This window comes from Maniola jurtina, chromosome 12, assembly GCF_905333055.1.
Source record: "Maniola jurtina chromosome 12, ilManJurt1.1, whole genome shotgun sequence".
NCBI lineage: Eukaryota > Metazoa > Arthropoda > Insecta > Lepidoptera > Nymphalidae > Maniola > Maniola jurtina.
Genome location: NC_060040.1, coordinates 199,986 through 222,388, shown reverse-complemented (window position 1 = coordinate 222,388; position 22,403 = coordinate 199,986). Strand labels below are relative to the sequence as shown.

The 22,403-nt window shown below is 39.7% G+C and overlaps 3 protein-coding genes across 4 annotated transcripts in view; all 3 read right to left on the bottom strand.

Moving 5' to 3' along the window:
• Window positions 1-4,346: 4,346 nt before the first annotated feature.
• LOC123870057 (organic cation transporter protein-like) lies at window positions 4,347-8,661 on the bottom strand. Its single transcript, XM_045913221.1, has 6 exons — window positions 8,462-8,661; window positions 7,200-7,428; window positions 6,593-6,848; window positions 5,806-6,429; window positions 5,275-5,456; window positions 4,347-4,511 (listed from the first exon to the last, which is right to left on the bottom strand). The coding sequence occupies exons 1-6, from the start codon at window positions 8,659-8,661 to the stop codon at window positions 4,356-4,358; spliced, it is 1,647 nt and encodes a 548-aa protein (XP_045769177.1). The 3' UTR covers window positions 4,347-4,355.
• Window positions 8,662-10,715: 2,054 nt separating this feature from the next.
• On the bottom strand, window positions 10,716-13,926 carry LOC123870456. Its single transcript, XM_045913781.1, has 3 exons — window positions 13,854-13,926; window positions 13,290-13,516; window positions 10,716-10,828 (listed from the first exon to the last, which is right to left on the bottom strand). Exons 1-3 carry the CDS (start codon window positions 13,895-13,897, stop codon window positions 10,716-10,718), a joined length of 384 nt encoding a protein of 127 aa, XP_045769737.1. The 5' UTR covers window positions 13,898-13,926.
• Window positions 13,927-16,188: 2,262 nt separating this feature from the next.
• LOC123870017 overlaps window positions 16,189-22,403 on the bottom strand; it is a 40,025-nt gene continuing 33,810 nt past the window's right edge. The window contains exons 6-15 of one of the 2 annotated variants that reach the window (XM_045913170.1): window positions 21,854-21,922; window positions 21,677-21,760; window positions 21,423-21,550; window positions 21,132-21,212; window positions 20,679-21,054; window positions 20,160-20,373; window positions 18,252-18,318; window positions 17,774-17,829; window positions 17,363-17,527; window positions 16,189-16,812 (exon numbers count right to left, since the gene is read on the bottom strand). In XM_045913170.1, coding sequence (XP_045769126.1) covers window positions 16,630-16,812; window positions 17,363-17,527; window positions 17,774-17,829; window positions 18,252-18,318; window positions 20,160-20,373; window positions 20,679-21,054; window positions 21,132-21,212; window positions 21,423-21,550; window positions 21,677-21,760; window positions 21,854-21,922 — 1,423 coding nt within the window. In that variant the 3' untranslated portion in view covers window positions 16,189-16,629. The remainder of the gene's footprint in view (window positions 16,813-17,362; window positions 17,528-17,773; window positions 17,830-18,251; window positions 18,319-20,159; window positions 20,374-20,678; window positions 21,055-21,131; window positions 21,213-21,422; window positions 21,551-21,676; window positions 21,761-21,853; window positions 21,923-22,403) is intronic. The other variant, XM_045913171.1, reaches the window with a different exon arrangement.

Below are 22,403 nucleotides of genomic sequence, written 5' to 3'. Positions count from 1 at the left end.
TATTGCAATGTTCTAGCTCGGAAAATAAATAATATTTCATACACCCAAAATGTGATGTTCATAATTATGTACGGAACCCTAAAAGAGCGAGGCCCGACTCGCACTTGACCGGTGTTTTTATTAAATATCCCGTTTGGCTTCCTTAAGGTATTATCTTTATTAGTGTGCATCTGCATTATGTTAGCAGCTACATGAAATATTTCAAGTTTACCGTTTTAGGCTATGGGTACGATATTGTTTTGTTAGATAAAAAGATAGCGGCATTTCAGAAAGTGCAATCTTTATGCCTACTTGAAATAATAAAATTGTAAGTGCACGATTCCTGTAGGCACATTAAATATTTTATTTTATTTTAATAATAGCAATTAAGGAGCAAGCTTTGTAGTCGATATGGAGCTCAAAATATATAAATTATTTTTAAATCTGTAGCTGTTTGTCTGCACTGAAAATACTGAACAGGTTTGAACTTCCTTAATGCCTAATAGGTACTCCGGATTAACGTATTAGGATAGTTTTTATCCCGGAAAACAATCGAGTTAGTTGCGGATAAAATATTTTTTGACTCTACAACTCCGCGTCTTTGAACCGATTTTCAACAACCGTTTTTTTTACAAAGGTTAAAATGACAAAGAACTGATCTTTCCAGTTCTTTTTTTTATAAAGCTTGGTTCAGGTTGGTCCCATGTTAATGGATGATGGATGTGGATGGATTTGATGGATAGTTTAATACATAGGTATATTTGTATTTCAAAGATTTGATTTTGGTAAAACAATTGATACCTTTTCTCAGTGGAATTTCAATACTGGTTTCATTATCATGAGGGTTTGTATTGAATATTCTATAATATAATAATATACTTTACTTATGGAATACAATGGGCTCCCCGCGTGAAGCCGGGCGGATAAACTATACAAGATATTATTATATTATCATCATATTATTATGATCATAAAGTTTATGTATGTGTATGTTGTACATGTACATGTGCACATGTATATGTTGTAGCTTATCTGACTATACTTAGCTATCTAGTATCTATGCAAAACTGTATAACTTCATTTGGAATTAAACAAAGGTGGATTTAAATACAGGTGTAACCAGAACGCTAGCAAAAACTTTGCGTTGTTAGTATACTACCTTAGCACGATCCAATGCCAATAACCATTTGCCTTATCTTGTAGTTTTAGGATTTAGTATTTTTTCAAACCCGCATTGTATAGCGTTGCCTTTGTTTGGTTTATCATTTTATAAAATATCCATGTAATAAACTACGGATAGCTTTAATTTGAAGGCAAAAACTTACATTATACACGATGCTCAGCGTGTTCTGGTACACGTGCTCGTCGCAAGGCTCAGTCTGTGTGGAGTCGAACCACTCCTTAGCACACTGTCCCGCGCCGCCGCTCGCCGCGGAGCTGTTCCGATATCGCGCGCAGTTGTCGAAGCTGCTGGTGCTGCTCCCTGGGATGGCATTGAGCACCCATTCCGGAGCATACTCAGGATTGTCATCGTCGCATTGTGGTATTAGGCATCTGGAATTGTTAATAAATAATTAATTAAGATAATGAGACAGAAAAGTGTCCACAGGGGCTCAACCCATATTTCAAAGGCAGGTTCATTTAATAAATGACTCGTTAGATTGCTCTGGAGCAGTAGTTGACACTTGATTGGCGAATAGAGATCTAGACCTACCTACCTGCTAAATTTCATGATTCTAGGTCAATGGAAAGTATCAATGGAAAGTATAGATTATCCTGACAGATACGACAGATGGACTGACAGATAGAGGAGACTGATAACGAAGTGATCCTATAAAGGTTTCTTTTTCCTTTTGAGGTACGGAGCCCCTACAAATTATTATTAACAACTAGGTAGATGATGCCCGCGACTTTGTCCGCATAAGTTTCGGTTTCTTAGAATTCCTGTGGGATCTCTTTGTTTTTCCGGGATAAAAAGTAGCCTGTGTAAGACCCCGGGTTGCAAACTATCTTTGTTTACACAATTATAAATAAAAAAGTTGCTAATAAGCCTACCAAAGACTTATATGAAATTTCAACCAACTTACTAGTATCAATAGGTTACAGCATAAGCCAAGAGAGCTTGAGAAAGCCTCGCGAACAGTGTTTGGCATGGGTCCCGAGTAGTGGTGTCAAAAAATAATTTATCTATAATACATATTCAATATAAAAAAATATTCAGGATATTAGATTTTCAATAAACCCCATATTTAATACAAAATATAGTAATTTTTAAAGCAATACATTTTCTATATAGAATTGCTTTTAAATTTCACGAGGCGTTTGCCAAAGATAGACCGTCTACCGATCAACGTCACACGATATCAATATGGTTGCGAATATCATACTCATTCGCGATAAAATGCGTGATAATCGCTACGCGTTAGTTTTTTATTCGTTTGGAATATTGCCCCTCGGTAGTTTTACTTATCAAATAGATTCTTTCGATTTTGCTATTCAATCAGGACAGTAGATTTATTTATTTGTGAACTTGGTTGTGGGTAATACTGAATGTAAATAATATCATATTTCGTTATCGGAGTTGATATTATCACAGATTAGGTTAGTTACTTCATATATTTCGCGCGTTTGTTATTATAGGTTAGGTACGTAAATTGTATTGGTCTTTTTGGAAATGTGTGTGTTTGTGTGGTCTCATGATGGAACCGGGCGGGCATAGTGATTATATCCAGGGTCTCATGATGGAACTGGGAGGTAGCCATAGGAACCGAGTGTCTGTTATAGCTCCGGCGTGCTTGGAGCTTGGGTTGTTGGATTTTTGTATTAGTTTTAGCCGTGATGAAGGCTAAAATAAAAGCTCGTTATTAAAACGATTTTTAAATAGGTAACTGGGTAAACTTATCTACTTTTTGTACCTTCTTGACATTTCTTTATCATTCCAATTGTTTTTAATTTTACATAAATAGGTAGGTAGATATAGATAGGTACCTAGGTATTTAGAGTAAAATTATTACCATATACTATACGTCTTTCGGGATTTCTTTATTGTCATGCTTTTTAGGGTTCCGTATCTGAATCTGAAGGGTGCTAACAAGGAATACAGAATCTTTTATTTATTTTTGTGAAGCTTGTAGGTACTTATTGAAGTAAAGATTTACAAGTGCCTTTGAAATTTGTATACTAGAACTAGTACCAACGTACTAGTATAGTGTTAGGTACCTACTATTTTTATTACTTGAGTGTTATTGAAATGGAGACCCGTGCTCAGTAGTGCGCCGGCGATGAGTTCTCACTTCTTTTTGATGATTCTTATAAAAAAATTAATGAAAAGAAATAATTTAAGTATAAAAATACAAAATAAAAAAATAAAAATTATTTGTTTTTTTAAAGTGATATAATATATTTCTATAGAACCTCCTCCGACACCTCCCAGACGTCGCTTTTAAGGTGGTAATCTGTATAATGGTTCGCTAGGGGTGTAAGCAACAGAAAAACAGGTGCAAGCGATTCTTGACGTTATTGACGGTAACGAGAAAGTTGTTATTTTGTCATATTCTTGCTCAGTATCATTCATAGACTGCTAATATGTGGTTTTCTGAAATATGTCAATAAGGTTGAAAATCGTTTGCGTGCAAGTTTCTGCTTGCGGCTTTTTTTTTGATAGTTAATATATTTTAACGTAAAAAATATTCAATATTTTTCTGTAACAAACATTAATATTATGATATAGGAATCTAACCATATTTGACACCTCCAGTCCCGAGGTATATAATCGGATCCCCCACGTCATAAGAAATGCGCAAAACATTAACACTTTTAAACAAAAAATGAAAAGCTGGCTTGTCGAGGAGTCTTGCTATAGTTATAATGAATTCTTACTTAGAAAGATTGAAGACAAAATTGATTATTAATATTTATTGTTGTATTTTGTTCTATTTTATAAGAAAAAATATTGTGACATTTTATCATAAAAATAATTTGAACTATTGGATTGACGTATAATGTATATTATCAAGAATAAATGACTATGACAATGACTATGACTAGGTAGGTAGGTACATGAGCTTTAAAATTTTTGATTATTAATATTATAATCAAAAATTTTAAAGCTCATTCATAAGATCACACGCATCAAATTATAAGATAACACTTCTTAAATAAAACTTAAATACAATTCACTTTTATCCGTTGAGAAGTTCCGTTCACCATCTCCGAAGGCATTCATCAAATCTTCATCTTGAAATGGGACCAGGCCTATGATACTCCTTTCAAATACAAACAAGAGTTATTCAAATCGTTTAGTTATCACGGAGTAATCGAGTATCAAAAAAAACCCCTTTTTTGATTACAAATAATCATAGCTGTGATGGGTGAGATCACTTTCGTGTTCGCAAGCTGGACTGCTCAGCTTCCTCCATGGTGTCGGGCAGCTTGATGCCCAGCGTCTCCGGCGTCAGCAAGAGCAGCAGCCCCGACAGCAGCGCGAACGAACCGAACAGCACAGATGGGAAGTGCTCCCAAACTGTCAATGCCTGAAAATACAGAGTTCTTCAGAGTAGGCTTCATCAGACACTTTGGTAAATTATTTTGACTATTCAAAAGCACTTGTAATAGTTTATTTGAATAAAAATACATTCTGTTCTATTCCTTAGAAGCATTCAAAAGTCTTTTTTTAATTACAGAATCGGCCTGTGCCTGATAATCACGCCAAAAAAAGGATGAGGTCTAAGTTGGAGTACGCTTCGATAGTCTAGAAGATGCTTATCTCCTAGACTTGTACCTAATCCATAGGTACGTGGTTGAACATTGAAGACGTCATAGGTACGTGGCAGCAAACACGGCCGCCCGGAGGCATTCCGTGCCTTAGCGGTTCGTATCATAAACATTGATTAAAAACGATTAGCGTCAGTAGATGGATGGTACAAAAATTCTATCCAAATCAGAATGAAAATATTACTGAAACAAGAAAAATCGATGATATTACTCTCGTGTAATGGAAAATAAAATATGCATCTAACTGTTGCTTCTTCCATTCAAATTAATTATCATTTTCAAATTAAGTAATGCTATCAAGTGCTCCCAAATTCTCCCGCATACAACTTGGCTAAAAAGAGTTTCGATTTAGATTCTTATCGAATGTAAGTGATGATAACCGACGACTTGGCGTCCTCCCGAGGCATGGAGGAAACGTAAAGGCCATTGGGACATCCAAAGTTACCACTCAGTACTGCATCTCTGGTAACATCTGAGTGGTAAAGCAAATAGGCAGTACCGTTTATTCTGATGGGTATTTACCATCGCAGGCGTAAGAGGTGAAACGATAGACCCGACACGGCCCACCGTCGACGTGAAGGCGAATAGCCTTTGGCGGTACTTGGTGGGGTACAGCTCCGTAGTATACACGTACACGGAGGTCACCACGGTCGATATGGCGTATTTACCGACCAAGTAAAGTGTGAGCGACAAGCCGTTGTATCCTGCAAAGGTAAACACAGCATTGCTCTCGTATTTTGACTGTCAAAATAAAGTTCCAAAACTATAACCCGACTATCACACTAATATTATAAAAGCGAAAGTTTGTATATGTGTGTGTGTGTGTATGTTTGTTACTCCTTCACGCAAAAACTACAGGACGGATTTGGCTGAAATTTGGAATGAAGATAGATAATATTCTGGATTAGCACATAAGCTACTTTTTATCCCGGAAAATCAAAGAGTTTCCACGGGATTTCGAAAAAACTTAATTCACGCGGGCGAAGTCGCGGGCATCGGCTAGTTTCTCATAAAAATAACATCGAGTTGGTAAATTGCAGTAGTTTTACTTACCACTTGGTATAAAAGCAAATGCAAACTGACACCCCGCACATAACAAATATCCCCCGATCAGCACAGGCTTTCTGCCGATTCGATCCAACAGCAAGATGGCGGTCCAGTAACCAGGGATTTCCACCAGAGCCACATAAATATAGCTAAGATATCTATTTTCTGACATATTCACGGAGTTGATGTTTAATCCACCATACACCAGTCCAGTCGTGATCCACAATATTGGCGTAACAACACAGCGCAATAGCATAATGGGAGATCTTATGACTTGAATCACCAACCAAGGTTCTTTAGGCTTTTCTTTTAACTTCTGAGCTTCTGCGGTGGCACGGAGCGCTTGCAAAGAGTTATCTGACAGAGGTCTTTTATTCATCTTTGCTACTCTTTTGAGAATGGCTTCAGATTCTTCGTATCGACCTTTGCTCATGAGCCAGCGGACCGATTCTGATATAATCCAAAAGTACACTAAAATAAGCAAGTGTGGAACGTAGATAACTTGTGTCAAAGGACGCCAGGCGGGCACGCCCCACGCGATCAGTCCAAGGGCAACTTGTCCCAACGCATATATTGTTGACATAGTGGCTCCTGCGATCACCCGACGCTGAGGACCAGCCAATTCAGTGACTGAAAAAATAGGACTTCACTATAATTCTGAAGTGTGTAGTTTTATAAGATAAGTTTGAAGATTGATTATAAGTTTAGAGTTATTAAAACTCATGAAAAATAAGTTTCAGAGAAAGCAATTTAAAAAGTACGTTTCACACGGATCTGGTATTAATAAAAATACCTAAAATATAACATGACATGAAGGCCGCACCACCGACAGCTGCCTCGAGGATCTCAGTGACAAGGAACCACTCGTAGGAGTGGACGAAGGACCTGATGAGCCCCAAGCAACCAGCGTTGAAGGTGTTGAGGATGAGGGCCACGCGACGGCCCCAGCGGTCTGAGACGTAGCCGGTTATTGGCTGTACCAACATTATTCCTATCGTTCGAAACGAGCCTATCTGCGATCGTTTCCATTCCTCACACGCCAACCCAAACTGAAAATCCAGAATAGACATTGAAAGAATAAAAATTTAAATGGGCATAAATGCAACAGAAATGGAATGCATCTCAAATACAAGCTTATTAGAACTAAACCTTCAACGCATCATCAAAGTTTACACCCGTACATAGTCGAAATTCCACGGACAAGTAAAAATCATTATGATTCAGTGCGAACCGCTAGGATATTGAATATCCTTCCAGCATCAGTTTTCACCTCCATTTTAATATAGGTACCTTTTAGTCAAGACTGAAGGCATCTTGTTGACAAGAGCGTATCATTTTGAGTTATTGTAATGTCGTTGTAATAAATTACTGAAAGCTTCAATTTCAAGCCACAAACTTACATCATACACAATGGTCAGCGTGTTCTGGTACACGTACTCGTCGCAAGGCTCAGTCTGTGTGGAGTCGAACCACTCCCTAGCACACTGTCCCGCGCCGCCGCTCGCCGCGGAGCTGTTCCGATATCGCGCGCAGTTGTCGAAGCTGCTGGTGCTGCTCCCTGGGATGGCGTTGAGCACCCATTCCGGAGCATACTCAGGGTTTTCGCCGTCGCATTGCGGTATAAGACATCTGGAATTGTTAATAAATGTTCTGTACCTCTAACTTTAGTATGTTCATAATACCCCGAATCGATTAGGTGGATGGATGACATCAGGCGAGACGCAGGGAGCCCCCTAGATCCAGGCTGCGTAAGACCGGGGCGTCTATCGGTTGATGATGATGATCACTTCAGCCCATCAACACTCCGGTACTAAGCAGTGATCTACTTTTACTATGAAAAGGGCTCGCGTTACAGCGAGTCACATTCGCGAGGGTTCCGTACTCGGGTATTTTTTCTGTCACCTTTCACGATAAAACAAAAACTGTTATGCTTAAAAAAAAAATCTGTTTTAGAATGTACAAGTAAAAAAACCCTTTCATATGCTATACCCCACTTGGTATAGTTGTCGCACGGACGGACGGACAGACAGACAGACAGGCCGAGGGTTCCGCTCGGTGCGCAAATCTTACTCGCACTTGGCTTTTTTGTGATAATCGGTTTCAATTTTTTTTCCTTCAGTGTGCTATATGACCTACATACCTGCAAAACTTCGTAATTCTAGTCTAGGTGAACAAGAAGTACCCTATAAGTTTTCCTGACAGACACGACTGACGCGACGGAAAGACAGACAGATAGACAGGTAGAAGGACAACCAAGTGATCTTAGAAGGGTTCCTTTTCAACCGACTTCAGAAAGGAGGAAGTTCTCAATTCATCGGAATTGGTCGGAATCATTGGTTGGAATCTTTTTATTTTTTATGTATGTTCCCCGATTACTCGAAGATGCCTGGACCGTATATTTTCCAGGTGATCAGTGGTCCCATATAAACTTCGTGAAGATCTGATGAATATCTTCGGACATGGAAAACAGAACTCCTCAATAATTAAGAGTAAATTGGAAATCATTGTAATAGCTTAGTAAATAGTAGGTTTTAAGGTGGTAGGTGTAATAAAAAAAATGAATGGGCCGTAAAAATGTGGCAGACAGAATTGTAAATTTGTAATTTTTTTTCATATGGCTGACCTTTTGAGCCTTGTAATATTAGTATGGGTGGGTAAATACCTCGTAGGGATCCTCCCGGTGGTAAAAAAATATTCGTTAGTAGCCATCGCTGCGACAACTACCGGAAACGCCGCCAGCAGGATGGTCAGCAGCTGATACTTGCCCAGCTGCCCCAGCTCCTGCGTCAGCACGTCGTCCAGATCTAGCTTCTTCTTTACCCCGTTGTTATTATCAATTTCTAATTTCTCGTCGAGAGGCATTTCTTTAACTTCACTGTGTAGTGTGTACTTGTTGTCTGACTGTATTGTATTGGATAAATGACTGTCGTTGCTCAAGATTATTTTATAACTATCTAGCAATTCCGCATGGATTTAGATTTTTAGGGTTCCGTTCCCAAAGGGTAAAGCTGGAGCCTTATTAATGTCACTCTACTGTCTGTCAGTCAGTCCGTGTGTCTGTCCGAAACATGTCACAAGTCTCTGGCTCGTAAATGAGTTACGAACCTGAAATTTTGGTACTTGATGTAGAACGTTGGCCCAAAACAAAATATTTAATTAAAATTCAATAAATTATTTTTGTCGGGGGCTCTCTCTCTCATCCACGAAAAAGTAGTCCAAAAATATTTTTTCTTATCCTAGCACGTGGGGTATCATTGTTTAGAGCTGATTTAGTAAAGTGCGAATATATTTTTAAAAAAAATTGGGGGCCGTCAAAGTTGTCAGTTTAAAACCATTTTTGTGACGGGGGCTATCTTAAAAACTAAACTAGTCAGGAATATGAAATTTCGGAATATATGTATTATGTACTGTATTGAAAACAACGATTTACAAAATAGTTTGTAAGCTTTGACAAACAAATTTTTTGGGGTTTTTCTTCCCCGGTTTATTGCAATGTTCTAGCTCGGAAAAGAAATAATATTTCATACACCCAAAATGTGATGTTCATAATTATGTACGGAACCCTGAAAGAGCGAGGCCCGACTCGCACTTGACCGGTTTTTTTATTAAGTATCCCGTTTGGCTTCCTCAAGGTATTATCTTTATTATTGTGCGTCTGCATTATATGACAGCAACTACATGCAATATTTCAAGTTTACCGTTTTAGGCTATGGGTACGATATTGTTTTGTTAGATAAAAAGATAGCGGCATTTCAGAAAGTGCAATCTTTATGCCTACTTGAAATAATAAAATTTTAAGTGCACGATTCCTGTAGGCACATTAATTTTTTTTAATAATACCAATATCTGAAAATGAAATGATAAAACTAATACAATCATTACGAAATTATAACGAAAATCATTAAAACATGTATATATGAACTTGTACCAGTTTTGACACACTTAGTTAATTTATCTTTTATAAACGGCGAATTTCCCGATGCTCTCAAAATATCAGTAGTAAAACCATTACATAAAAAAGATGATAGAAAGAGCCTCAATAACTACCGTCCAATTACACTTGTGCCTATTTTCTCAAAAATCTTCGAAAAAGCAATGTATGATCGACTATCGAAATTTCTTACAAAAAGTAATATAATTAACTAACAGCAATTTGGATTTCAAAAGAACAAGTCCACGATTCCAATAACAAAATATCAGAATACATAGATTCTAAAAAACCCACATGTGTCGTATTCTTTGATATGAGTAAAGCTTTCGATTTCGTTTCGCACAGCATCCTCTTGAACAAGTTGGAGCAAAATGGAATCAGAGAACCGGCGCTTAGCTGGATAGAATCATACCTAAAAAATCGCAAGCAATGTGTGGAAATAAATTCTATTGACGATAGTGGTACTATAGTTCCTCAACGTTCTGACTTTAAACTTAACAGATTTGGTGTTCCACAAGGAAGCGTCCTTGGACCATTACTATTTTTGACCTACATTAATGACCTACCTTGTGTGACAAAAAATGATTGCTATTTATTTGCGGATGACATATCTATAGTCGTGACAGGTAATAATAATGCTGAAATTAATAAATATGAAAAAGACATCAATGATGAAATAAATGCTATCGTGAATTGGCTAAACGATAATAACCTACAAGTAAATATCAACAAGACTACCTACATGCAATTCAGTATAAGTAACAGATCGAATAACTTCAGTCTTAATATAAAATATAATGATTATCAAATTGAAGAAGCACTGCATACTAAGTTCCTAGGATAACTACTAGATAAAAATCTTAAGTGGAAGGAACATGTTGGCATGGTATGCAAAAAGATTAATCGATACGTGTACGTGCTTTATAGATTGCGTAAAACAGCCTTACCAAATACGGTTCTTGCAGCTTATCATGGATACGTTGCGTCAGTGCTCCGATACGGATTGATATTGTGGGGAAACTCTAGTGAAGCTAATAGGGCGTTTATAGCACAAAAGAGGTGTGTAAGGGCTATGACAGGAGCCTTCTACTTGGACTCCTGTCGACCATTATTTCAACAATTACACATTCTACCACTCCCGTCTATGTACATCTTTGATATTTGTGTATTTGTTAAACAACATGAATATCTGTTTAGCAAAGCACGTGATATTTATCCGAGGAACTCAAGAAATAGGGATCGACTAGTAACAACATATAGAGCCAATAATGCAGCATACCGAAAGTGTAGTCATGCCATGTGCATAAAAATATATAATAAACTACCCCCAGGCTTACGTCAGTTAACATCTTTAGCACGTTTCAAAAAAGATCTTTTTTCGTGGTTGATAAATAAGTAAATGTTTTTATTCAATAAATGACATGTTGGCACTGTAAAATTATATAGGTATAATAATAATTTTATTGTGACATAATATTAATTTTTAACATCTTTTAAATTTTGACATTGTTCTACTTGACTAATTATTGTATTAATTATTATATTTGCATGCCAGAAATGGTTGAATACACTGGACTCATTATATGCTATTTGTACCACCTTTTGTCAGTATTCAGCAAATAAAGAATTTGATTGATTGATTGATTGAAGGAGCAAGCTTTGTAGTCGATATGGAGCTCAAAATGTATAAATTATTTTTAAATCTGTAGCTGTTTGTCTGCACTGAAAATACTGAACATGTTTGAACTTCCTTAATACCTAATAGGTACTCCGGATTAACGTATTAGGATAGTTTTAATCCCGGAAAACAATCGAGTTAGTTGCGGATAAAATATTTTTTGACTCTACAACTCCGCGTCTTTGAACCGATTTTCAACAACCGTTTCTTTTACAAAGGTTAAAATGACAAAGAACTGATCTTTCCAGTTCTTTTTTTTATAAAGCTTGGTTCAGGTTGGTCCCATGTTAATGGATGATGGATGTGGATGGATTTGATGGATAGTTTAATACATAGGTATATTTGTATTTCAAAGATTTGATTTTGGTAAAACAATTGATACCTTTTCTCAGTGGAATTTCAATACTGGTTTCATTATCATGAGGGTTTGTATTGAATATTCTATAATATAATAATATACTTTACTTATGGAATACAATGGGCTCCCCGCGCGAAGCCGGGCGGATAAACTATACAAGATATTATTATATTATCATCATATTATTATGATCATAAAGTTTATGTATGTGTATGTTGTACATGTACATGTGCACATGTATATGTTGTAGCTTATCTGACTATACTTAGCTATCTAGTATCTATGCAAAACTGTATAACTTCATTTGGAATTAAACAAAGGTGGATTTAAATACAGGTGTAACCAGAACGCTAGCAAAAACTTTGCGTTGTTAGTATACTACCTTAGCACAATCCAATGCCAATAACCATTTGCCTTATCTTGTAGTTTTAGGATTTAGTATTTTTTCAAACCCGCATTGTATAGCGTGGTACTAGCCTTCGATGTCATTGGCAGGCGTCAAATGATAGTACATTTGTGATTTGACGCAGGTAGCCTTATAATGGTAGCCCTATTTTACTATGATTTCATGTTACCACAGCCTATTAGTGTTTGACAGACTGATTGTTGATTCCGTAATAATTACTTTTATGGTATTCTTGTTGCAACAATGCATTGTAGCCAATAGCGAGCGAGCGTCAACCAATCAGAGGTGATTGCGACGTGACGTTGTAGCCGTCATTCCCGCAATCGAGCTGATGATCAAACCGAGAGTTCCTTCTGTTTTTTTGTATCCTATAGATTTCTTCTTAGTTCACTCTGGCAAAATTAAATACAATATTAAGATTTCACAAAATATATTTAATACACACTATTTTAAAGTTTGGCATACTTAACAGTAAATATTTAACAGGGCTCTCTCCGTCACTCGTTTCATACAATCGTAGTTCCAATTTCATTTGAATATTAAGCAACCAAAGTCCATGAAATTTTGCAGACATATTCTAAAAACTAATATCTGTGTCTGTGGTGTTTTAGATTTTTCTAAAAATATGTAGTTTTAAAATTACAGGGGCTCAAAGATTTGTATGAAAATTTCAAGACAAGACAAGAGTCAAATTCTCCAGAGAACAGTTATGGGGCCAATCCAATAAACGTTTACATGTACACAATCATGTTAATGACTCGCCGGTTATGTTACGTTATCCAGATTCCAGAGTATACCGGGATTGCAGCTGACAAATGTGTCTTTTTTTAAAACTGACTCGTTACTAAAGTATATCTACGATTATATCATACTATCTAGATTCTAGATTATATGTAAGATTAGGGGTGATGTGTCAGTCTATCTGCGCTGAGTACTTAATGCAATTTTGATAACGATAGTTCGTTTACAGGCACCATAATTCATAACGCAGAGTCGGCTTTCATTCTGTGAGCCCAGCAGCAGACATATTTATGATCGTTGCCGAATTTGTTATAACGTCCCGGTCTACGGTGTGCTATCCTTATAATGAACCTGCAACTTGAAGGCAGAAACTTACCGTACACGATGCTCAGCGTGTTCTGGTACACGTACTCGTCGCAAGGCTCAGTCTGTGTGAAGTCAAACCACTCCTCAGCACACTGTCCCGCGCCGCCGCTCGCCGCGGAGCTGTTCCGGTATCGCGCGCAGTTGTCGAAGCTGCTCATGCTGGTCCCTGGGATGGCGTTGAGCAACCATTCTGGAGCATACTCAGGATTGTCAACGTCGCATTGTGGTATTAGGCATCTGGAATAATTTGTTAATAACCATACTTCGTTGACTTCTTCAATAAATCTAAGAAAGAAATCTAACCTTAGACCCGCTAAATTTTAGGCTGTCGTCTCATTTACCAGGTTCATCGCATTAGCAATTACAGTAAATAAGTACATTTTTATACTATTATACTTGTTGCTATTGTATATACGTGTTGCTATTGTAGTGCCTCATAAAATATGATTATTCAATCTCGAGCCATTTATTTTGATTGACTGCATCTAAAACTAATGACATGAAATGATAAAAATAAGATAAAGTTAGAGGTAGGGATAATTAGACAAAAATTAATAACACCTTAAATTAATACCTCGTAGGGACCCTGGCGGTGGTCAAAATATATTCAGCAGACATAGCTGCGAACACTACCGGGATCGCCGCCAGCAGGAGCCAGGATACTCACGAGCTGATACTTGCCCAGCTGCCCCAGCTCCTCATCAGCCGTCAGCACGTCGTCCAGATCTAACTGCTTCTTTACCTCTTTGTTACTATCAATTTCTAATTTCTCGTCGAGAGACATTTCTTTTACTTAGTGTATACTTGCTATTTGATTGTATTGTATTGGATAAGTGACTTCCGTTACTCAAGATTATTTTACAGCTAACTGCAACTTTAGCAATTCCATTTGGATTGGATTTTAACATTATGAGCAATGATGTTATAATAAAAATATCATTGATTATGAGAGAATCTAAATGCAAAGTTTCAAGTTTTTTAACCCACCGGTTTAGGCTACGGGTACGATACTGTTTTTTTTGTGATACTAAATGTAAATAAAAAGATAGCTGCACTTCAAACAGTGCAATCTTTATGTGTACTTATAACAACTGGACGATTCTTGTAGTTACATTCACCTAAGGTCCCAAAGTCTTGAACATTTTAATTTTAGGACCATGCCTCTATGACTGATAGCTGTTTTTGAGGGCGGTAGTATTGTGCTTTACGAACATCTTTTTTGCTATATCCCCTTAGGACCCAAGGTCTTGAACAACTTTCTTCTTACTGTTCATCTTTCTTTAACTGGTCTTGAATAATTTGTTTTGCACAGACCACCATGCCTTTATATACTACGATAGTGTTTGAGGGTCTTGACTCTAAATATTCTACATTCATGTGGAAAAAGTTCAATACAAAAATGTTCTGAAGAGCCTCTTGAAAGTGACGATTTTGGTGGCCATATTTTTTTTCACGGATTTACCTAATGGTTCAAGATTTGAAACATTATTTGTTTCAGCACCGTAGTGCCTCTTCGACCCTTGGGGTACTGGTACTGGTTTGGGTGTGTTTTCCACGTCCAGTTCTCTCCATGTTTTTCTTGATCTTTTATTAGATGACCTTGATCTTTATCTATGTACCTACCTATTTTGTAAACTAAATGGAAAGTTTAGGGATAGTCTCATAGAAAATGGTTCAGGAGGACAGATCAGTCCATTACCTCAATATTATATTTAATATAGACAATTGGTTGTAGCATATCAGATTATAGTTATCTAGTATCTAAACAAACGAAATTATCTCACACAGGTCGTTAACGTTTTTGGAGTTACACAAAGGAAGATTTAAATAGTCATAAATACCTAAATGGAATCGCACTTTGTATGAAATCTGAGTGTAAGTCAGACAGAAATCTAACTAAGTAGTGTCAAGTTGTTAGGACTCAATGCTACTCAACTCAATACTACAATGTTGTCCAACAGAAACTCTTGTAGGAATAAAAAGTCACAGCACGATATCTATAACAACCCAAACCTTCCATTTGTTCGATTTGTGGACGATCCCGAACTAACCAGCTCGCTTGCAAGCCAAGTTCTCTTTGCGTGTTCTATCGCCTTTATAATGGGGAGTGCTCTGAAGAGTTGTTTAACCTCACTCCAACCTCCTTTTTCTACAACCGCACCACACGCCACCGCAAGCAATGTCACCCTTACCACCTGGGTGCCTGGTGCACTTTGACTGCTCGTTGTGTCAAATCGTTGTGGAATCAACTCCCTTCTGCGGTGTTTCCATTAGATTACAACATGGGGCTATTCAAGCGGTTAGTTAACGTTTCCTCTGGTACTGCAAATGTTCATGGGTGGCGGTAATTGCTTAACATCAGGTGACTCGCCTGCTCGTTTGCTCGCTATTTGTATTAAAAAACCTCTGGAAACTGCAAGTATTTTCGCTCTCCTCTAAAGGAGATTCTGATTTCTCGTCAGATTTTGACACGATATCAACATATCTATATGTTATATTATTAGGTATGTAATCTGAAGTTACATAGCGTATCTGCGTTATCGTGACATCTAGTTTTCGATAAAACTGTGATAATATAATGTAATCGTCAATCAACTGTAAAACCAGAAAATCTTACGAGTATAATCGATACGAAATCTATACATATAATAAAATTGTAGAAAAGCGGTGTCTGTACAATGGAAATATATTAAAAAAAAGTAGCAGGGGTTGTTATTATATCGATGCCGAACCCGAAATTGTAATTAATTTTTTTTTGTCTGTCTGTTTGTCTGTGTGTTTGTGCACGCTAATATCAGAAACAGCTTATTAGATTTAGTTACCGTTTTCACTAATATATTGTAGTAAGCTTCACTTAACATTTAGTGTTTATTTCATGTCAATCGGTTCATAAATAAAAAAGTTATGTCAATTTAAAGAATCACGCTGCCCGAAAAGTCACTATTCCACGCGAACGAAGTCGCGGGCACAGCTAGTATACTACATATATACATTTACACATACTAGCTTTTTCTAGCTGGTGTGTATGATTTGCTCAACACCTATTTTACGTACATTGGTAGGGCTATTTAAAAAACTTTCTCGCAAGTAAAATAAGAGATGCACAACACAAAAACATTAATTTTTATTTTCATAAAAGATAAGATTTGTCGAAAACCGCGGTTAATGGTTAATGCTTCTACAGGTTGGTACGTTGTAGTTGGTTCGGCAATTAAAATACAGTTAAAACTAGACCAGTTTCATATGTCAAAGTTTGTTTCATTTTATCTCCGCTCTAGAGTGTAGTGGCTAGACCAAAGGGTTTAGCAAACAGAACAAAGTACGCTAGAAATAGTTTTGGTGGTAGCTCCTCAGTCTTCAGCGTTGTCCCTGGGCTTGATGATGCCGAGGCGGGTGGCCACGGCGGCCACGTTGGCGCGCACCTCCTCCTGCACCAGGTTGAACGACATTGCCAGCAGCGCGATGCCGAACAGCAGGTACAGGGAGCAGAGGGCGATGGAGTGCACTGCGTCCGCCGCTTCGCCACTTTGGCCCTGGAAATGTTGGTGTTGTTGTTTTATTTCCTCTCTATCTCCTTGTCGTATTCCTCATTTGCTGAAGTCCGTGACCTTAGGGATTCCCCTGAGATAATAATACGGTGGGATTCCATGTCCTTCCGTATACGACTCCGATCAGAAAACAACATTTTGACTCTTAGAATTAACATGCACTCTTATGCAAGTAGGAATTGAAAGGAGGATCAGACGTTCAAATTTCCATAACGCTATAACCCAAGTCACTCATCCAGTTACTACTGACTTGGATTAATGTTGCTCAACCATAAAAATCGGATGATGCACCGTCTCTTGGCACACGTCCTTCAAATAGTTTTATTGTAATTGTTTTATTGAGTAAGAAAATTTACTTTAAAAATATAGAAATTTTAGAGAGAAAGAAAAGAGTGTACATGAATGGATACAAAGACTCTAAAGGTGTGGTTGAGGTGGTAAAACAGAAGTAGCAAGACGTAGTCCTCGAGTTTGAAGAGGGACGTTTAAATTCTTCTTTTTTGTTCTTCATCGTTGTAAAACAAAAGGAAGTTACCTGAGCAGGCACAAAGTCCCCGAAGCCGATGGTGGTGAGGGTGATGAAGCAGAAGTAGGCCGCGTCCAGGTACGCCCAGCCCTCCCAGCGCTTGAAGAGGAACGTGCCCATCACGATGTATGACGCCACTAGGAACACGCACAACCATATCGGGACTGGTTTTATCTGGAAACAATAGTCTCGGATTCATAGGATCTCTTTCAAATTTAAATTCATTTATTTAGAATATCGCAAAAATAGTCAGCGATCCCCCGATACGACGACGCTTGGATCAAAAAATTACATTAAATTAAACTATATTAAGTTATTAAACTTAACCCAATGCATAATGTTATTGTTTTACATTAAAACAGGGGTGTTTTTTGTCAACTGTCAAGGGATTAAATTTATAATTTTAGTACCTATACTCACTTCTTCTTTCATAGAGCCTTGTATTGCATACATATCGGAGTGGCGGGAACCCCACGCTGGAATATTTAAATGAAGTGCATTAGTATTATATGTATGTCCAGTCCGCTGGACCGATGATATGAAGAAGGTGGCGGGGAGAGCGGGTGCATGAGGAAGGATGGATGCGTGTGGTGGTGCGCTCTTGGGGCCTGTGTTCAGCAGTGGATGCACACACGCTGATGCAATGGAATGGAAAGTATTATGTGTATATGTTATAGCTTTGTGGCTTTTCTTCATTACCACAGAGAGTTCTGGTCAAATAGAATTATAGGCAATATTTGAATAGTGCGTCGTGGCACTTTTACGATTGTCACAAGCGTTGTGAGTTGTTTTTCACTCAATGAGCGTTTTTGGTCGTGCTAAAAACGCTCATTGAGTGAAAAACGTCGTCGTCGTGTGTCGTTTGGTGGAGCTAAAAACTTAAAAAAATAGGTCTCACCTGCAGAACGACCACGTCGAATGGGCGGAGGCTCGTCGCTCCAGTCGCCCCTTTCTGGAGATGGAGTCTGCACAAAAACAAATCTTGTTGGCAACAAGTTGTAAGAACGGCTAAAAGAAACGTGGTTTGGCTCTCAAGAATTATTATTTCCTAATGTAATTTTTACGTAGTTTCCTAATATACGTATTAACGTCGTGCAAAATACTATTTGTAAGCTACCGTATAATATTCGAGCTCTTTCATAACTCTCTATTTGTTTCCAGATTTTGGCAAAGTGTAATCTCTTTCACTAAGAAAAAGTAACCTAAAAACATCGTGAAGAAACCTGCATACCTGAGAGGTCCCCATTATGTTCTCAAAGGTGTGTGAAGTCTGTCAATCCGCCCTCGGCCAATAGTGGCCTGTGGTCAAACTGATCCGGCGCTGGGTTGATGATGATGACGGTGAATGACTCACATATCGATGAGCTGGTCGCACATGAGGAGTGTCGTCCACCGTGTGCAGCCTGCGCAGCCGGCGCCGCCCTCGCTCCACGTGAGGCCAACTGATCCGGCGCTGGGTTGATGATGATGACGGTGAATGACTCACATATCGATGAGCTGGTCGCACATGAGGAGTGTCGTCCACCGTGTGCAGCCTGCGCAGCCGGCGCCGCCCTCGCTCCACGTGAGGCCAACTGATCCGGCGCTGGGTTGATGATGATGACGGTGAATGACTCACATATCGATGAGCTGGTCGCACATGAGGAGTGTCGTCCACCGTGTGCAGCCTGCGCAGCCGGCGCCGCCCTCGCTCCACGTGAGGCCAACTGATCCGGCGCTGGGTTGATGATGATGACGGTGAATGACTCACATATCGATGAGCTGGTCGCACATGAGGAGTGTCGTCCACCGTGTGCAGCCTGCGCAGCCGGCGCCGCCCTCGCTCCACGTGAGGCCAACTGATCCGGCGCTGGGTTGATGATGATGACGGTGAATGACTCACATATCGATGAGCTGGTCGCACATGAGGAGTGTCGTCCACCGTGTGCAGCCTGCGCAGCCGGCGCCGCCCTCGCTCCACGTGAGGCCAACTGATCCGGCGCTGGGTTGATGATGATGACGGTGAATGACTCACATATCGATGAGCTGGTCGCACATGAGGAGTGTCGTCCACCGTGTGCAGCCTGCGCAGCCGGCGCCGCCCTCGCTCCACGTGAGGCCAACTGATCCGGCGCTGGGTTGATGATGATGACGGTGAATGACTCACATATCGATGAGCTGGTCGCACATGAGGAGTGTCGTCCACCGTGTGCAGCCTGCGCAGCCGGCGCCGCCCTCGCTCCACGTGAGGCCAACTGATCCGGCGCTGGGTTGATGATGATGACGGTGAATGACTCACATATCGATGAGCTGGTCGCACATGAGGAGTGTCGTCCACCGTGTGCAGCCTGCGCAGCCGGCGCCGCCCTCGCTCCACGTGAGGCCAACTGATCCGGCGCTGGGTTGATGATGATGACGGTGAATGACTCACATATCGATGAGCTGGTCGCACATGAGGAGTGTCGTCCACCGTGTGCAGCCTGCGCAGCCGGCGCCGCCCTCGCTCCACGTGAGGCCAACTGATCCGGCGCTGGGTTGATGATGATGACGGTGAATGACTCACATATCGATGAGCTGGTCGCACATGAGGAGTGTCGTCCACCGTGTGCAGCCTGCGCAGCCGGCGCCGCCCTCGCTCCACGTGAGGCCAACTGATCCGGCGCTGGGTTGATGATGATGACGGTGAATGACTCACATATCGATGAGCTGGTCGCACATGAGGAGTGTCGTCCACCGTGTGCAGCCTGCGCAGCCGGCGCCGCCCTCGCTCCACGTGAGGCCAACTGATCCGGCGCTGGGTTGATGATGATGACGGTGAATGACTCACATATCGATGAGCTGGTCGCACATGAGGAGTGTCGTCCACCGTGTGCAGCCTGCGCAGCCGGCGCCGCCCTCGCTCTACGTGGCGCTCCTCGTCGCACTCGTCCCAGCACCGCTCGTTCTCGTAGATGGCACTTTTCGCGCGCCGCCCTCTCCGCCTGTCTGTTGGGTACTCTTCTGGATCCTTCTCGTAATACTCTGATCTACCACGATCGAGTCTGAAAAATGTTTGCACCTTTTTATCATAAAACTGAAAACCGTTTCCAAGTACAGCATAATATGTAAAAAAAAGAACCCACCACGTGATTATCTAAAAAAAAACTCTAAGATTATGATGTGATTATTATAAAAAGATCTGATTAAAAAGCACATCGTAGGTCCCCATTTTGCGTATATCTTGGATGGAATTCTGGTATATGTGCCTGGCATAATAGAAGATGTTCTAGCCCAGAAATGATTGATTTGTGTAGTTCTAAATATAATCATAATATTGAGCTAAATAATCATAATTGTTTATACGTACCTTCTATCATTCCCAGATCTTCTAGTTCTTGGAATATCAAACTCAAAATCTTCATCTTCGGGATCGTATCCACGATCTCTGAATCGATAATCATCTCTTTCCTTTTTTCTTCTCTCTTCTAAAGCTTTTCTCTCTCTATAATTCGCGTAGTCTACATCAAAGAGATCATGCATTTCGTACATTTCTTTATCATCTACATCTAAATGTCTAGAATCATCAAAATCTCTTTTTGGACCATATTCTGGTTTAGGTCTTGAAGGTCGAGGTAGAGATTTACTCCGTGTCTCAGGTTTAGGAGTCTTCGTTTGATAGTCTTCTAAATCTTTGAGTGCCGCTTGTAAATCTTGTAGAGGTAAAGATATTTTGGGAAATTCCTCTGAAAAGAAACCTAGCACTTTAACAAACTACAGTTCATTTTTTTAACGCTACTTTCATCGTACTCGATAGTGTTACCTTCTTCATCTTCATAATGATCACTCTCGTACTTTTCATTTCTTCTCTCAGGAGAATGGTCTTCTTCATAATCCCTCGGACCTAGCAAACGACAAGAATATATATTTACTATAATACTAAAGAATACCCAGGTGTTATTCTGATTTATTTCAGATATATACTAGCTGGCCCGCCCTAGCTTTGCTCGGAAAAATTTCTCCACTTTCTAGGCCCAGCGGTTATAGTTGTGCGTTGATATGTCGGTTACACCTTTTGTATTTAAAAGAATTACTAGATTAAAGAATTACTTACCAGCATTGCCATAGGGTCTGGCCTGCGCAGGGGGCTGGGACCTCGTGCGCGAGGGACCAGCTGACACCAGGGAAGCCGCAGCTCGACCGCGCCGCGGTCTTGTGCTGTTGTACCCACTGTCGCGATACCTGGAGTTCGAGAAACATAAACCATAGTAAAGGTGCAACAAACATTGGGGTAGAGCATTGCATTATGCGGGAAGGGCAACCCCATATCCTAGCAGCTCGACCTCAACGCAATCAGGAAACACCTACCTAAAGTCATTGTCGGAGTAGGACCGCTCGAGTGGTCGTCTTCTACGCGTCGAACCCATCGCGCTTCCCCCTCGATTCGATCTCCTGCGAAACAGAGGTTGCTTCGTTTACTGACTGCTCTTTTAACTGTTTTTCATTTATCTAACATCTTGTAGGTAAATAATTATATTAGGTTACCTCATATGTCGATGTCTTTGTTTCGGAGGTCTCGTGCACACGTAGCAACAGACGCGCCAATACAGAAACCTGCGAACATCAAAATGACAGCTTTTATGGTGTTCACCTATTCATGGAGTTTGTCCCTCATTTCGGTTCCGAAGAAACTATAGGGTAGTTATTACTTCTAAACTAAATTGGTTGTTATTGTGATGGTACGGTGTGATCGTCTATACTAGTGGTTAAGATTAGGCATTATGAAGAGATAAATAAGAAATAAACTCAGCTGAATTATAGAAACACCTAGGTATTTAAAGTCATGAGTTATTTACAAGTAATTAATTGGTACAGTACGTTGGGTGAACACGTAGACTTCTCGACCAGCTAACAGGTTTACACGGATTGAATTATAAAAAATTAATGTAAAATTTCAACTCCTCAAAATAGATATAATGAGTGGAGAGATTTGCTAATTTAGAACGTCCTGTTAGTGTGGAAAATCAGTTGATACGTGTATTTGCCTTATTTAGGCCATCGGTTTGAGACCAACCGGCATTCCTCAAGCACGGGG